General features: G+C 43.0%; 1 protein-coding gene across 2 annotated transcripts in view; it reads right to left on the bottom strand.

Moving 5' to 3' along the window:
• prex2 (phosphatidylinositol-3,4,5-trisphosphate-dependent Rac exchange factor 2) overlaps positions 1–12784 on the bottom strand; it is a 232533-nt gene that overhangs the window by 128384 nt on the left and 91365 nt on the right. For both annotated transcript variants that reach the window (XM_041880313.2, XM_045221164.1), the window contains exons 11-13: positions 9516–9616; positions 444–547; positions 211–260 (exon numbers count right to left, since the gene is read on the bottom strand). In XM_041880313.2, coding sequence (XP_041736247.1) covers positions 211–260; positions 444–547; positions 9516–9616 — 255 coding nt within the window. The remainder of the gene's footprint in view (positions 1–210; positions 261–443; positions 548–9515; positions 9617–12784) is intronic.

Here is a 12784-nt window from a genome sequence, read left to right as displayed (position 1 = left end):
GGCCCACCTGCCAGAGATGAGGAGAGACATGTGTAATGGACTGGAAGACACAATGGCCGCCTGGCGTGGCCTAGTCTTTGTCTCCCAAATGGCACCCTATTCCCTATATAGTGCACTACTTCAGACCTTAGCCCTATGGGCCATGGTCAAAAGTATTACACTATATAGGGAAACGGCTGCCATTTGATACACATCCCTACCGTACTGTACCTGATGACTGGAGTGAAGAGACTATGGAGCCTGCAGAAGAGTCTGACACCCTGTAGGAGGGAGAGAGGGGGGAGGGAGGGAGGGAGAAACACACAGAAAGAGAGATATTTCACTAGAATGAATAACAGCTGAACTTTAGTACAGGTGTGTCAATATAACTGAGCAGATGAGTGTCTATTCTGTATTACTTCCCAAAATAAAAGAACATTTAGAACTAGTAGAACGTTGGTTACCTTGGAGATGACATCCTGCATGTCACTCCTGGGGTGGTAGGTCCCATCATCATAGCGGAAACGGTACAGCACCGGCTCTGGCTTGAACTGGTGTTTGTCTGTGACTAAAGACACAATTCACAAAGTTAAATACATATGAAACATGATATCACAGTTGGTTTGAGCGTTTTAGTTCATATTTAAAAACATTCAACTACTTATGCATGGGTCCAACATGAAAATCAGAGGAGAAAATTCTCTGGTTTTTTTTGTGTGCTTTGGTAAATATAATAGGTTTAACACATTCAAACCATGGCTGAACAGAATCACAGTTCACTTTTTCTAGTGTGTCAGAGAACATTCTAATTGTAAAGCAGAGGGGTTACAGATAACAGCTGCTGTGTTAAAACGCATCTCCCTTTCACTATTCTTCAGAGGGCTTTCAAGTCTCTCACTATACTTTGGGGAGCTTTTCCAAGACCCTCCTAATAGAAAGCAGTTGGAGCAGCATCTTGTACTGGTACTGTAGCAGTGCATGTTCCATTAAAGTTATTATGAGAACTAATCCTGGATACTTATTCACCCTGTGGGTTCTACCTCCTCAGCGTGTGTGTGTGCGCCTGTGCCTGTGAGCGTGTGTATGTGTGTGTGTTAGAGAGAGTGTTAGCAGGGGCTGGGAGTTAGGGGGGCTAGCCTCACCATCAGGGAGTAGAACTAACTAAATTCTAAACCCCTGGACTCACTCTTTGCTAGGAAGCAATAAAGCAATGGGAGTGAGTTAGGACCCCGCTTGGCCACAGGCCCAAATCTTTTGAGGAAAAAATTAAACACGTACAGAGCTGTAGGGAAAGGTACTGTCTGTGTGTGTGTGTGTGTGTGTGTGTGTGTGTGTGTGTGTGCAGTGTGAATTATGTAAGCAGGTCCCCGGCCACAGCTCTACACACTAAATGCATCACACAGTCCTAATCCGCGGCCACAGAGCAGCCATTTTAAACTATATTAAATAAACGGCATGGTGAGAAGAGATGGTTATATGTAAGCTGTTATCTAAACAGTCTGGTAGGAGAGAGAGAGAGAGCAGTTTTAAATAAGACATCTGCTCTACACTGGTCTATGTTAAAAAAAACAAGAGAGAAGAGAGGAGAGAGGGGTGGGCTGTGAAATGCTTAAAACACAGTACTCCTGAGCTGCAGGATGCCTTATTAAAACCATTCAACCTGGCTTTGGAGAGTGGCTGCTTCCCTGATATTTGGAACCAGGGGCTCATAACCCCCATATATATATAAAAGGTGACAAATTAGACCCTAATAACTATAGGGGAATATGTGTCACCAGTAACATGGGAAAACTGTTCTGCTGTATTGTCAACGACCGAATACAGACCATTTTCACACAAACAAATAGGCTTTTTACCCAAACACAGAACAACGGACCACATACACACATTACACACACTAATAAACCAGCATGTCCAACAGAAAAGCAGAGGAAAAGTATTTGCATGTTTTGTTGATTTAAGAATGCTTTTGATTCCATATGGCATGATGGATTATATTACAAAACCCTCCAAAGCGGCATTGGGGGTAAAGTATACGACATCATCAAATTGATTTACTTGAACAACACATGTAGTATTAAACTGAAAAATAACATAGTTCTTTGCACAAAGGCAAGGGGTGAGACAAGGGTGCAGTTTAAGTCCAACCCTGTTCAAGGTCTACATCAACAAAATAGCAGTGGACCGATCTGCAGCTCCTGGACTCACCCTCAAAGATGAGGAGATCAGATTCCTGCTCTACGCAGATTACCTTGTCCTACAGTCACCAACAGAGCAAGGTCTACAGTAAAAACTTAACATTCTTTAGGAATACAGCATCAACTGAGCAATCAACATCAACTTTCAGAAAACCAAAGTTGTGATATTCCAGAGCACCTTCAAATTAGGAAATACCATGGTTGAACATGCCCAATGGGTCTAGAAATGTGTGCCTCTGGTGGATTTGGTCTGGCAGTGAATGCACTAAAAGAAAAAGCCTGCAAAGCATTTTACTCCATAAAAAGAAAATTCTCAAAAATAAATATTCCTGTCCAAATCTGGTGCAAAATATTCAATAGTGTAATTCTACCAATTGCTCTTTATGGAAGCGAGGTTTGGGGTCCAACCTGTAATTACAATTATAAGCATTGAGAGAAAATCCCAATTGAAAATCTACATACAGAATTCTGCAGAATGATCCTGAATATCCAAAAGAAAAGTACCAAATAATGCATGCAGAGCAGAACTCGGAAGATTCCCTTTAAATTGTAAATATAAAGAAAAGGACAAAAAATGTAGCACCATTTGAAATTAAGCCCCAAAACATCCTTACAATTCAAAGCACTGGAAATCCAAAAGCTGAACCCTGAAAAGAGTCCCCTATGTCAGCTGTTAAAAACAATAAACAACCCTATTATCCAAACACACAGGAAAATCAATCAAATTGTTACAGAACTGAAAACCTCCTATTTGACAAATTGGGAAAATTAAACAAAAACACAGAATAAACTAAATTGCTATTTTGCCCTAAAAAGATAATACAAATTGGCAGAATATCTCTACTCTGTCAGAGATACAAAACAGAGACAGATCCTGACCAAATACAGGCTCAGTCACCACCAACTGGCTATAGAAAAAGGGAGACATAAAAGACATGGCTACCCAAAGAGGAGCGTCTATGTGGTCACTGCACGACAGGGGAGGTAGAGACAGAGATGCACTTTTTCCTCTACTGTGAGAAATACTCCCAAATAAGATAATCAATTCCCAACTTCTGTGCATTAACTAATGACATAAAGCCGGGAATTATTCTGGGTGAGGGAGAAACCGCAAATATTACTGCCAGATCAAATCAAATCAAATTGTATTGGTCACATGCGCCGAATACAACAGGTGCAGACATTACAGTGAAATGCTTACTTACAGCCCTTAACCAACAGTGCATTTATTTTAACAAAAAAAGTAAAAATAAAACAACAACAAAAAAGTGTTGAGAAAAAGAGCAGAAGTAAAATAAAATAACAGTAGGGAGGCTATATATACAGGGGGGTACCGGTGCAGAGTCAATGTGCGGGGGCACCGAGCTAGTTGAGATAGTTGAAGTAATATGTACATGTGGGTAGAGTTAAAGTGACTATGCATAAATAATTAACAGAGTAGCAGCAGCGTAAAAAGGATGGAGTGGGGGGCAGTGCAAATAGTCCGGGTAGCCATGATTAGCTGTTCAGGAGTCTTATGGCTTGGGGGTAAAAGCTGTTGAGAAGTCTTTTGGACCTAGACTTGGCACTCCGGTACCGCTTGCCGTGCGGTAGCAGGGAGAAACAGTCTATGACTAGGGTGGCTGGAGTCTTTGACAATTTTGAGGGCCTTCCTCTGACACCGCCTGGTATAGAGGTCCTGGATGGCAGGAAGCTTGGCCCCAGTGATGTACTGGGCCGTTCGCACTACCCTCTGTAGTGCCTTGCGGTCGGAGGCCAAGCAGTTGCCATACCAGGCGGTGATGCAACCAGTCAGGATGCTCGATGGTGCAGCTGTATAATTTTTTGAGGATCTGAGGACCCATGCCAAATCTTTTCAGTCTCCTGAGGGGGAATAGGCTTTGTCGTGCCCTCTTCACGACTGTCTTGGTGGGTTTGGACCATGATAGTTCGTTGGTGATGTGGACACCAAGGAACTTGAAGCTCTCAACCTGTTCCACTACAGCCCCTGTCGATGAGAATGGGGCGTGCTCAGTCCTCTTTTTTTTCCTGTAGTCCACAATCATCTCCTTTGTCTTGGTCACGTTGAGGGAGAGGTTGTTGTCCTGGCACCACACGGCCAGGTCTCTGACCTCCTCCCTATAGGCTGTCTCATCGTTGTCGGTGATCAGGCCTACCACTGTTGTGTCGTCTGCAAACTTAATGATGGTGTTGGAGTCGTGCCTGGCCATGCAGTCATGGGTGAACAGAGAGTACAGGAGGGTACTGAGCACGCACCCCTGAGGGCCCCCGTGTTGAGGATCAGTGTGGCAGATGTGTTGTTACCTACCCTTACCACCTGGGGGCGGCCCGTCAGGAAGTCCAGGATCCAGTTGCAGAGGGAGGTGTTTAGTCCCAGGATCCTTAGCTTAGTGATGAGCTTAGAGGGCACTATGGTGTTGAATGCTGAGCTGTAGTCAATGAATAGCATTCTCACGTAGGTGTTCCTCTTGTCCAGGTGGGAAAGGGCAGTGTGGAGTGCAATAGAGATTGCATCATCTGTGGATCTGTTGGGGCGGTATGCAAATTGGAGTGGGTCTAGGGTTTCTGGGATAATGCTGTTGATGTGAGCCATGACCAGCCTTTCAAAGCACTTCATGGCTACAGACGTCAGTGCTACTGGTCGGTAGTCATTTAGGCAGGTTATCTTAGAGTCCTTGGGCACAGGGGACTATGGTGGTCTGCTTGAAACATGTTGGTATTACAGACTCAGTCAGGGACATGTTGAAAATGTCAGTGAAGACACTTGCCAGTTGGTCAGCACATGCTTGGAGTACACGTCCTGGTAATCCGTCTGGCCCTGCGGCCTTGTGAATGTTGACCTGCTTAAAAGTCTTACTCACATCGGCTACGGAGAGCGTGATCACATAGTCATCCGGAACAGCTGGTGCTCTCATGCATGCTTCAGTGTTGCTTGCCTCGAAGCGAGCATAGAAGTGGTTTAGCTCGTCTGGTAGGCTTGTGTCACTGGGCAGCTGCGGCTGTGCTTCCCTTGTAGTCTGTAATAGTTTTCAAGCCCTGCCACATCCGACGAGTGTCAGAGCCAGTGTAGTACGATTCAATCTTAGCCCTGTATTGACTCTTTGCCTGTTTGATGGTTCGTCGGAGGGCATAGCGGGATTTCTTATAGCGTCCGGGTTAGAGTCCCGTTCCTTGAAGGCGGCAGCTCTACCCTTTAGCTCAGTGTGGATGTTTCCTGTAATCCATGGCTTCTGGTTGGGGTATGTACGTACGGTCACTGTGGGGACGACATCATCGATGCACTTATTGATGAAGCCAGTGACTGATGTGGTGTACTCCTCAATGCTGTCTGAAGAATCCCGGAACATGTTCCTGTCTGTGCTAGCAAAACAGTCCTGTAGCTTAGCATCTGCGTCATCTGACCACTTTTTTATTAACCGAGTCACTGGTGCTTCCTGCTTTAGTTTTTGCTTATAAGCAGGAATCAGGAGGATAGAGTTATGGTCAGATTTGCCAAATGGAGGGCGAGGGAGAGCTTTGTATGCGTCTCTGTGTGTGGAGTAAAGGTGGTCTAGAGTTTTTTTCCTCTGGTTGCACATTTAACATGCTGGTAGAAATTAGGTAGAACGGATTTAAGTTTCCCTGCATTAAAGTCCCCGGCCACTAGGAGCGCTGCATCTGGATGAGCGTTTTCCTGTTGATTTATGGCCTTGTACAACTCATTCAGTGCAATCTTAATGCCAGCATTGGTTTGTGGTGGTAAATAGACAGCTATGAAAAATATAGATGAAAACTCTCTTGGTAAATAGTGTGGTCTACAGCTTATCATAAGATACTCTACCTCAGGCGAGCAAAACCTCGAGACTTCCTTAGTATTTGATTTTGTGCAGATATGTACAGATATGTACAGTGAGGGAAAAAAGTATTTGATCCCCTGCTGATTTTGTACGTTTGCCCACTGACAAAGAAATGATCAGTCTATAATTTTAATGGTAGGTTTATTTGAACAGTGAGAGACAGAATAACAACAAAAAAATCCAGAAAAACGCATGTCAAAAATTTTATAAATTGATTTGCATTTTAATGAGGGAAATAAGTATTTGACCCCCTCTCAATCAGAAAGATTTCTGGCCTCCAGGTGTCTTTTATACAGGTAACGAGCTGAGATTAGGAGCACACTCTTAAAGGGAGTGCTCCTAATCTCAGCTTGTTACCTATATAAAAGACACCTGTCAACAGAAGCAATCAATCAATCAGATTCCAAACTCTCCACCATGGCCAAGACCAAAGAGCTCTCCAAGGATGTCAGGGACAAGATTGTAGACCTACACAAGGCTGGAATGGGCTACAAGACCATCGCCAAGCAGCTTGGTGAGAAGGTGACAACAGTTGGTGTGATTATTCGCAAATGGAAGAAACACAAAATAACTGTCAATCTCCCTCGGCCTGGGGCTCCATGCAAGATCTCACCTCGTGGAGTTGCAATGATCATGAGAAGGGTGAGGAATCAGCCCAGAACTACACGGGAGGATCTTGTCAATGATCTCAAGGCAGCTGGGACCATAGTCACCAAGAAAACAATTGCTAACACCCTACGCCGTGAAGGATAGAAATCCTGCAGCGCCCGCAAGGTCCCCCTGCTCAAGAAAGCACATATACAGGGCCGTCTGAAGTTTGCCAATGAACATCTGAATGATTCAGAGGAGAACTGGGTGAAAGTGTTGTGGTCAGATGAGACCAAAATCGAGCTCTTTAGCATCAACTCAACTCGCCGTGTTTGGAGGACGAGGAATGCTGCCTATGACCCCAAGAACACCATCCACACCGTCAACCATGGAGGTGGAAACATTATGCTTTGGGGGTGTTTTTCTGCTAAGGGGACAGGACAACTTCACCGCATCAAAGGGACGATGGACGGGGCCATGTACCGTCAAATCTTGGGTGAGAGCCTCCTTCCCTCAGCCAGGGCATTGAAAATGGGTTGTGGATGGGTATTTCAGCATGACAATGACCCAAAACACACGGCCAAGTGGCCTAGCCAGTCTCCAGACCTTAATCCCATAGAAAATCTGTGGAGGGAGCTGAAGGTTCGAGTTGCCAAACGTCAGGCTCGAAACCTTAATGACTTGGAGAAGATCTGCAAAGAGGAGTGGGACAAAATCCCTCCTGAGATGTGTGCAAACCTGGTGGCCAACTACAAGAAACGTCTGACCTCTGTGATTGCCAACAAGGGTTTTGCCACCAAGTACTAAGTCATGTTTTGCAGAGGGGTCAAATACTTATTTCCCTCATTAAAATGCAAATCAATTTATAACATTTTTGACATGCGTTTTTCTGGATTTTTTTGTTGTTATTCTGTCTCTCACTGTTCAAATAAACCTAACATTAAAATTATAGACTGATCATGTCTTTGTCAGTGGGCAAACGTACAAAATCAGCAGGGGATCAAATACTTTTTTCCCTCACTGTATATGATTGTCATAGCCAGAGGGTCATCCAATGACCATTAGTTCCCTGAAGTATTTACATTGTATATAACTTACAAATAATACATAGTGTAACCATCATCCATGTACATTTTGATGTTTGTTTATTAGACATTCTTTATTTTTATTGTTATAATCTTATTTTTATTTAATTAAATGTATCGACCAAAAATTACACAATACAACAGCAGTAGTGTTGTACCTGTATACATGATTACATGTACTATTATTATTATTACTACTAACTGTATTACATTAACTTCATTTAACCTATTTCCTGAAATGTTGTACCACTATACTGGCAATATCTACAAATTGTATTTCATGCCAATAAAGCAATCTGAATTAGAATTTGAGAGAGGAGAGATAGAGAGAGTGAGAGTGAGTGAGAGAGAGAGAGAAAGAAAGAGTGTGAGAGAAAGAGAGAGAGAGAGAAAGAGAGAAAGAGGGGGGAGGAGAGAGAGATACGAGAGAGAGAGAGTTAGAGTGTGAGAGATTCCCAAACCTTTCATAACAAAGCCATCACCTACAGAGAGATGAACCTGGAGAAGAGTCCCCTAAGCAAGCTGGTCCTGGGGCTCTGTTCACAAACACAAACAGAGCCCCAGGACATCAACACAATTAGACCCAACCAAATCATGAGAAAACAAAAAGATAATTACTTGACACATTGGAAAGAATTAACAAAAAAACAGAGTGTACACAGTGGCAGAATACCTGACCACTGTGACTGACCCAAAATTAAGGAAAACTTTGACTATGTACAGACTCAGTTAGCATAGCCTTGCTATCGAGAGAGGACGCTGTAGGCAGACCTGGCTCTCAAGAGAAGGCAGGCTATGTGGACACTGCCCACAAAATGAAATGGAAACTGAGCTGCATTTCCTGACCTCCTACCAAATGTATGACCATCTTAGAGACACATATTTCTCTCAGATTACAAAGACCCAAAAAGAATTAGAAAACCAATCCAATTTTGATAAACTCCCATATCTAATGGGTGAAATACCACAGTGTTCCATCACAGCAGCCAGATTTGTGACCTGTTGCCACAAGAAAAGGACAACCAGTGAAGAACAAACCCCATTGTAAATACAACCCATATTTATGTTCATTTATTTTCCCTTTTGTACATTGTTACAACACTGTATATAGCCATAATATGACATTTGAAATGTCTTTATTCTTTTGGAACTTTAGTTAGTGTAATGTTTACAGTACATTTTGTATTGTTTATTTCACTTTTGTTTATGATCTATTTCACTTGCTTTGGCAATATAAACATGTTTCCCATGCCAATAAAGACCTTTGAAATGAATGGAATTTAATTGAGAGCGAGAGAGAGCGATAGAGAGATAGAGAAAGAGAGAGAGGGGGAGAGGTACAGAATATAGAGCAAGCTTTTAGCTGTATGTATACTGTATACTGTATAGGTAAATATACTGGGGGAGAGGAGGAAGGAGAAAGAGGAAAAGGAAAAGGTCTAGAGCAGGGATCATCAACTAGATTCAGCCGCGGGCCATTTCTTTCTTGAGCAGATGGTCAGAACATAATTACAAATAATTTGTAGACTGCAAATTGACCGCAAGAAGTCCAAACAGATATAATATTTGACTAAGACATAATCATTTCAAACCTTGCTTACATTTGTATACGATCACATATATCTTTCTATTATGTGTGGGAATACTTTGGAACAGATTTCCAAAATTAAAATCACTTGGAGCTGATTTGCTGGTGTTTTTACCGTTTTTTATGTCCAACAATAAAAAATGTAAGTGTCAAATAAAATCACCCGAGGGCCAAATTCAAATCACGGGCCGCCAGTTGGAGAACCCTGGTCTAGATGATGAACGTATAGTGAATCACTTACCATGGTGTATGATGCCGTTCTCCAGTAGAGCCTGTCCCAGATGAACCCCCTCCTCTGGGTTATCAGTCTCCCCAATGTCCACCAGCCAGCTCACAAACTCACTAATGAGACAGGAAATAACACAACACCGTTAATAACAGAACACCAGTGTCCACCAGCCAGCTCACAAACTTACTGGGGGGACAGGAAATAACACATTGTCTATCAAACTCACCGGGGACACACAAAAACAATACAAAACCGTCAAACAATGGTCACTGTGGAGACTTAAAACATACAACACCAAAACACTAATTGAGAGGACGTAAAACTACACAAAACACTGCTCATCAGCCAGCCCACGACACAAACTCATTGAGGACACACTAAACAACAGTGGAATGAAAAGACCATCATTCCATAGAAATGACACAGACACTTTTGAAGTTTAATGGTTACTAAAGCACCAGTCCAGAAAATGTAGCTTTATTGAGGGAGTAGCCAATGGTCCTATGAATCTCTCTACGGCAGTGAACGTGGAGAAGGAGAAGAATGTCTCAACCAGAGAAATAACAGGGAAGAACCTGGTCCCAGACAGTGTCTATGTGGTCAAAAGATAAAGTTTCTACTATTTTCCCCTAAACAGATGTGACTATGGCAACAAATACAGACTGCATCGCAAATGACACCCTATTTCCTAAATAGTTGTGATGGGAGAAAAATCGATACAGTTACATATCGCAATATTATTTTTGGATGATATTATATTGATATTTGAATCCTAGTATCGATTTGTAAAAAAAAATATATATAATAATGTAGTTAGCGTTAGCTAGCGCTCACTAGCATAGGGCTCTGATCAAAAGTAGTGCACTATATAGGGAATCGCATGCCATTTGGGCCACAGTTTTACTGCTGAGCAGATTCTTATTTAATTTGGGGGTCTTATCTGTTTGATAAATCTCCCGGGGAGGGTTTAGTTCTTCTGTTTATCTTGTCCAACTGTGCTCTTATTTGTTTTTGACAAACACATGACACCCATCAAATCTGTGAGTGTCTGGTGGCTTTCTGTGTAGTTGGTAAAAACAGAGAGAATTTTGATGTTGATCATTACGGACTAGGAAGGAAACAAACAGCAGAGTAGAAATAAACACTGTCCCAATAAAATTATTTATGGCCTAAACAAGTTAAATAGGATACTTCTGTATAATTCTGTAATCCTGCGGGAGAGAGAGAGACAGACTACAGGGGAAAAAAAGAGGACTGAGCACGCCCCCATTCTCATCGACGAGGCTGTAGTGGAACAGGTTGAGAGCTTCAAGTTCCTTGGTGTCCACATCACCAACGAACTATCATGGTCCAAACACACCAAGACAGTCGTGAAGAGGGCACGACAAAGCCTATTCCCCCTCAGGAGGATTTGGCATGGGTCCTCAGATCCCCCCCCGCCACGTTCAAAACAACTGGGAACTGGGAAAAATACGAGGTGAAATCATGACGTCAGTGATCTTCAGGTTGGAAAGTCAGAGCTCTAGAAAGAGGCCCGAGTTCCAGAGTTGGTATTCCGAGTTGGATGACTATTCAAATAGATTTTTCCCAGTCAGAGCTAGTTTTTTTTCAGAGTTCCCAGTTGTTTTGAACGCATTGAAGTCTGAGATTTCCAAGTTCCCAGTTCCCAGTTGTTTTGAACGTGGCATTTCTTCCAAACTCCCAACCGGGAATAACAGTAGAGTCACTGCAGAGCGAAGGGCTGGGGCAGGAGGGTGTGTGTGTATGTGTGCGGAGGGTAGGAGTGAAGGACAGAACAGGGCTGTAGGGGGTTGGACTGATCTTAGAGAGAAGCAAATCTCCTGGCTTCTCTACTCTCCTCACATACCTAGCTTTCGCCCGTTCCTTCTCTCCCCCTTTCCTCTACCTCTTACCCACATTCCCTCTTTCCTCTCCTTCTCTTCTTCCCCCTCCCTCTCCCTCTCCTCTCCCCTTCTCCTCCCCCCTCTCATTCCGTCTCCTCTCTCCACTACCAGAGTGGACGGAGCCAGATGAGGAAACCCCAAGAATGGAGGATAGATTTGTCAAACCGTCACCCCCTTGTCACCCTACTACAGAGAGAAAAACATCTGGGACTAATAAGGTTCACTTATGCAATGAATGGCAGCCTGGAACAGTTTCAAGCTGCTCACTGTCTGCATCCCAAATGGCACCCGATTCCCCATGGGCCCTGGTCAAAAGTAGTGTGCACTATAAAGGGAATAGGGTGCTATTTAGAATGTGACCAAAGTCTTATATCCCACTAGTTTACACTGAGTGTACAAAACAACATGCTCTTTCCATGACATAGACTGACCACAAGAAGAATCCAGGTGAAATCTATGATCCCTTATTGATGTTGAACAGGGTATGGTAGTAGGTGCCAGGTGCACCGGTTTGAGTGTGTTAAGAACTGCAAAGCTACTGGGTTTTACATGCTCAACAGTTTCCCGTGTGTATCCAGAATGGTCCACCACCAAGAGGACATCCAGCCAACTTGACACAACTGTGGGAAGCATTGGAGTCAACATGGGCCAGCATCTCTGTGGAACGCTTTCGACACCTTGTAGAAAGGAAATGGAAAGGGGGATACCTAGTCAGTTGCAAAACTGAATGCATTCAACTGATATGTGTCTTCCGCATTTAACCCAACCCCTCTGAATCAGAGTCCATGCCCCGAACAAATTGAGGCTGTTCGGAGGGCAAAAGGGGGTGCAACTCAATATTAGGAAGGTGTTCCTCATGTTTTGTACACTCAGTGTACATGCAGGCTTGATTTCAATGTATACCTACACAAAGTTTTAGAATGCCTACTCATTCAAGTGTTTTTCTTTATTTGTACTATTTTCTACATTTTAGAATAATCGTGAAGACATCAAAACTATGAAATAACACATATGGAATCATGTAGTAACCACAAAAGTGTTAAACAAATCAAAATATATTTTACATTTGAGATTCTTCAAATAGCCTTGATGACAGCTTTGCACACTTTTGGCATTCTCTTAACCAGCTTCACCTGGAATGCTTTTCCAACAGTCTTGAAGGAGTTCCCACATATGCTGAGCACTTGTTGGCTGCTTTTCCTTCACTCTGCGTACCGACTCATCCCAAACCATCTCAATTTGGTTGAGGTCGGGGGATTGTGGAGGCCAGGTCATCTGATTTCCATATGTGTTATTTCATAGTTTTGATGTCTTCACTATTATTCTACAATGTAGAAAATAGTAAAAAAAATAAAGGAAACTCTTGAATGAGTAGGT

Source organism: Coregonus clupeaformis, chromosome 7 (genome assembly GCF_020615455.1).
Source record: "Coregonus clupeaformis isolate EN_2021a chromosome 7, ASM2061545v1, whole genome shotgun sequence".
Lineage (NCBI taxonomy): Eukaryota > Metazoa > Chordata > Actinopteri > Salmoniformes > Salmonidae > Coregonus > Coregonus clupeaformis.
This window is presented reverse-complemented; position numbering and strand designations above follow the sequence as displayed.